Source organism: Epinephelus moara, chromosome 13 (genome assembly GCF_006386435.1).
Source record: "Epinephelus moara isolate mb chromosome 13, YSFRI_EMoa_1.0, whole genome shotgun sequence".
Classification (NCBI taxonomy): domain Eukaryota; kingdom Metazoa; phylum Chordata; class Actinopteri; order Perciformes; family Serranidae; genus Epinephelus; species Epinephelus moara.
In genome coordinates, this window is record NC_065518.1 from 11,963,348 (window position 1) to 11,968,610 (window position 5,263).

The window sequence follows — 5,263 nt, forward strand, 5'->3', positions numbered from 1 at the left end:
CACACACACACACACACACACACACACACACACACACACACACACACACACACACACAACTCACTATAGCAGCTCTCGCAGGCTCTGCCCCCGCCTGCTGCATGGTAGGCCCCAGGGCCCGCTCCATTCACTGTCGCCATCTTGCCATTGGTCATTGAGATCTGGTTGGGATTGGGCTTGTTACTGTCAGAGAGAAGAACGGGGAGAGATTTAAGAAACAGACCGACTGCGGCCGCCTTCTGCAGTGCTTTAAATTAAAACATTAATTATGCATATAAAAAGTCAGGGTTACAGTAATGGTAGCAATATCTGTAAATGTGAAATGAAGGGACTTACTATGTGGGGATATAAACCTGCTTCAGTTTGCTCTCTGCCTCTGCTGCCTTCAGTCTCTTCTGCTCAGAGAGAAAAACACAGTGGATTGATTAATTAATAACAAGAAGTAATTAACGGATGTCTTTGAAAAATGAAAATCATCTCACACACTCTGACACCTTCAAAATCAGGCATTACAACAACCGTTTAATGTGTTGGTGCGTTTCAAAGGTGTTGTTTCCTTTCCTCTTGACGTGTGATAGTTTGCAGTCACCTTCCAGTGATAATCTGAGCTGTGTCCCCGCTCAATTATCAACCTTTGCTTTTGCTTGTTTGACTCTCAAATTTCCTGCACCCAAAATTCAGGATCTAACACCTCTAAGGTCACACTACACAGTGGTTCTCAACCTTTTTTCGTGTTATGGCCCCATAAATTGATACACATGAGGTCACAGACACCCATTTGATAAGATTTCGCTTCAGGGACATCCTCAGAAAAGATCTGGGTTGTTAGATACGATCAAGATCAGAATTTAATAGTTGTTAACTACAGTTGAGGAGATAACTGTGGAGGAATTGACAATCTTGATTATGATAACTTGACATTAATCAAAGTGACATTACCAGAAGATGTCTTTGTTGTAACAACTTGACATTAACAAGAAATGCACCTCTTTTTGTGTTTGTGACGAGCTGACATAATGATTGATACAAAGACATCTTCTGGTGATGTCATCCTGGTTAATGTCAAGTTGTCATAATAAGGACATCCCAAACAAATGTAATGTCAACTTGTCATGACAAAGACAACTTCTGGTAATGTCACTTTAGTAATGAATGTCAAGTTGTCATAATGAAGACAACCCAAACAATGTCAACTTGTCATTACAAAAACCGAATGACACTTAATTACAGCAATCATAAACGTTTATGACATGTACATAATGTTTGTGACAAGTTCATGACCGTGTCATGTCACCCTTATGTAGATACCTTCAAGTAAAGTGTTACCAAAAGTTGAAATCACAGACTGATCCAACTGTGAATTTTATCACGGCCATTTGTTTTACTACCAATTGGGCTTTCATATCATTATCATAAAATCATTTGCTTTGGTCTTATTTATTTTCCACCTGCTTTTTCTTTTTTTAAAACTCTTCTTTTATTTTTCACTGGAAGATTAACTATCCTAATTCTGTTATTTCAAATGTTTGAATCCCAAACACAGCCGCTACTTCGACTAATGATGTACGTACAACCTTGCAGAAATACTGGGTTTAAGCAGAATGAAAAGACGTCAAGATTGTGAATACATTTTTAAAGCTTCAAACTACTCAGCCTGAGTTAGAGCCTCTTTGTACATGTTGACAAGAATAAGCACATTGGAAGGGAAAGGATGAACCATAACTGTACTGAGTGAAGTACTGAGGGACAAGCAAGTGATATTAAACTATGCTGCTGCAGCATTATTATTTAAAGGGCGTGTCCATTTTCATTCTTATCCGTGTATTCCAAATGGAGTGCCAACTCCCACTCAACAATTAGCAAAAAGCGGTGACGTAGGTTACAGAGCTAATACCCTCCCCTCCCTCAACCCTGCACACATTGTTTGCTGACAGTGTAAACATGGAGAGTGTATTAGCTTGGAAGACCTGAGCTTGGAGGTGTAAGATGGTGCCATTTTATTGTTATTAAAATTTTATTTAATCAGGTGAAGACACATTGAGCTACAATACGATACTGCATTTGTATTGTATAAACACATTTATAGATCCACAGTTAATTTTGAGAATCAGATGCAGAGTCCTGACACAGAGGATAAGCATGTTCTGCTGTGCACCACGTTAGTTCGGTTCCGAAAGCCACACAATAATTCAAACAAAAGCGTCTTTCCGACAGCAGGCACTTTCCCCAAGAGCTACGAACCTTTTGGGGAACTCACTGTGTTGAGGTCACAGGGACGAGGGCCTAATTTAAGCTCCAAGGATGTTATTTTACCCTCAAAATGTCCCTGATCGAGGTGTAGTACTCTCTGTTCGCAGGGATGACTGTTGCTGATTGGTAAAACACAGACAGTGCTGCTGCTTCAACTCCATACCATAAGAAAGTATTCTAGTTTTGATTTAAGACCATTTTAGGACGAGGGGAGCACATTTATCTTTGTTTGACACTATAACAAATTAAGTCAGGCTTTGCCGTCTGCTTCCTGACTCATTTTATTAAAGACAAAGAAAGAGATTCACCGGCACAGATCACGGACCTTGGAACTTTGGGTCAAATGCAGCTAAACTTTACGATCAGAGGCAGTAGTAGACCAGCAACTTCTTGTGATCTGCGAGGTGAAATTACTGTTTCTGTCAAAGGAGTCTGGCTGTAAACGGGGGCAGCAGCAAAACATAATTTAGCCTCCTATAAACATGGATATCAGTTTAGGTGCAACTGTGGAGCTGAGGTGGTTATATTGCCCTCTTCAATGCCACTAGACTCCATTGACAGAAACAATAGCAACCAATCAGTTGGTTTGTCTGCGTTATTGTGTGACTTTCGAACCAGACAGTTCAAGGGTTATATAGTGTTTATGTAGCAAGGACATCATGCAGAAACCTTCGTCACGTCAAGGGGGGGGGGCTTCACGAAGGGCTTGGGAAAATAGCACTTTGAAGCCAAACTGTACAGACATATTAGACCAAAGTGGTCTTGGACTCAAAAGGTAAAAACTTCCCCTATCACAGCAGAAAGCTATTAAAAAATATTTATTGTTTTGAAACTACTGTATTAGTCTTACCTGTTGCACATATCTGTCTGTGGTCTTCCACATGTAGTAGTACTCTATGATACTAGTCAGAGACTTCCATGGCAGCTTCACAAGAGGACAGAATGATGAGGTGCGGAGAGAGGGGAAGAGAAAGAGAGACAGAGAGCAAATTAATGATATTAATATCTCATGTTCTTGCCATCTGGGTGCGAAAGCCTTCATATATATTCATGAGAGAGAGGCATCGTGACCACAGAGGCTGAAAGCTGCTGGCTTTGCTTGGTTCGGAGCCCCGGACCAAAACACACACACACATGCACACTCACGCGGACGCACACAGTGATTCACACATTTAATAAGTATTCATGAGCACCTGGTGCCCCCGCACACACACCCATATCCTGCCTTTATTGTACAGTGCAGGTAGGACGGTTCAATAGAAATAGTCACCCCCCTGAAGGCTTGAAAGGCGGCTCTTAAAATTGGTAATTTTCTCCTTCACAGAACAGTGACTGTGGTCATCTTGAATTCATGAAGATTACAATGAATTCCCATCGTGACAAGTTTCCACTGAGGCGGGAGGAAGTATCGGAACATCCATAGAAACTTCTAACATCACTCCTGCAACTTCTCCACTGTGCATCAATATACCAAGTACGCCACTAAAAGCCACATTTACTCCTAAAATACAGCTAAACACACAACTTGTGTTTGTTACTTTGGTGACTCAGGATTATGTGCTCAAGTGTGTTGAAAGTAGCTGGTTGGATCGTAAAGCTGTGTCGATGATTGGTTTAGGGGTGTGCGTGAGTAGTCGTCTAAACGATTAAACGTCTGCCCCCTTGCTAGTCGGCACCAGAAATATTAGTCGGTTAAGCCAATTAGTGTTTTATTCATGTACAAGGCCGCTTAACTGTCATGCAGTACATAAGTCGCGAAGAACATCCCTAGTTTGGATGCACCACGAAGACTACGGTTCATCTTAGCTACTCTGGTGTAAAGTCCACAATAACCAAAATATTGTCGCAGAAAATGTAACTTCCTGTGGCCTCAGTAAAAAGCACAACTCTGTCTAACGGATCTAATTGCACAACAAGAAAAAGGTACATAAACCAGGACAAAGTGTTATAATTAGGTGATTAAGTTATACAACAAGTGGTGAAACTGTCAACTGCAACATCAGGGTAATAAAACTTTACCCTATTATTCAACAGATGAAACTGTAACGTTATAACAAACACATAATAAAAGCCTACACTGCCAAATCTATCAGTGAGAACACGTTGGACATGCAAACAGCCAAGTATCAAAGACATGTTTCAGCATATTGCAGGTGTTTCCAGCCTGACTTGAAATCATCAGCAGCACTGTTGTCAACTTTCCTCGTGAAATGAAGCCACGCTTAGGACCGTGTTTTCCTCTCAGGCATGACTCCTTCTTGTTTCAAGTGTCCAGCAGCAAGACGCGCGAGTTTGACATCAGTTTTGCAATGCGCAACTGACAGAAAAGCATGGCAGCATCAATAAAAGAAACCGAAAAGCTCAGAGGTATACGATTCTGGATGGGACAATTTGGAACCGGTTCTTAAATGGAACCTGTTCTCAACTCCCACCCCTGGTATTCACATGTGAATTCGAGCTGACCGAAACTGCACTACCAACTCTGAACAGCCACCTTTCGAGCTTACAAAGGGTGAGCATTTTATGCTTTGACAGAAAAAAACAAACCAAAAGCCACACTGTAAAACAGGATCAACACATGAGGTAAAAAAAACCTGACTGTACATGTTATTTACTGACTAAAAAGTGCATTTAGTGTTGAGTTACTCTTTCAACAAACAACAGATATTGAATTTTCTCAACTCAGGACAAACTGGGTGTTGAGACATGTTGCACGTTCTTCCTCGTTTCCTCGTGCCTCGCAAGATAAATCTTATTGACGTTCAGTTTTGGAGTGCAGGGGGAAAATATTAGCCACATTTAAGGCTGACTGAGCAATTTAAAACTTGCGCTGCATCCTGTTAAGCCCCGATTCCACCGAGCAGTACGGTACGGTACAGTTCAGTGTCCATAGTCCACAATCCAATGGAACCGTTCTGTACCGTCCCCATTTTTGGTCCCCCCTCTGTTGGGGTACCTAGCACACAGATCTGGTACTAAAAGGTGGAGCTGTGAACACTGCAGTCTGTTGATT

General features: G+C 41.4%; 1 protein-coding gene across 1 annotated transcript in view; it reads right to left on the reverse strand.

Moving 5' to 3' along the window:
* mta3 (metastasis associated 1 family, member 3) overlaps window positions 1-5,263 on the reverse strand; it is a 41,552-nt gene that overhangs the window by 20,374 nt on the left and 15,915 nt on the right. Inside the window, exons 10-12 of the mRNA XM_050060178.1 lie at window positions 3,101-3,175; window positions 337-395; window positions 65-183 (exon numbers count right to left, since the gene is read on the reverse strand). Coding sequence (XP_049916135.1) covers window positions 65-183; window positions 337-395; window positions 3,101-3,175 — 253 coding nt within the window. The remainder of the gene's footprint in view (window positions 1-64; window positions 184-336; window positions 396-3,100; window positions 3,176-5,263) is intronic.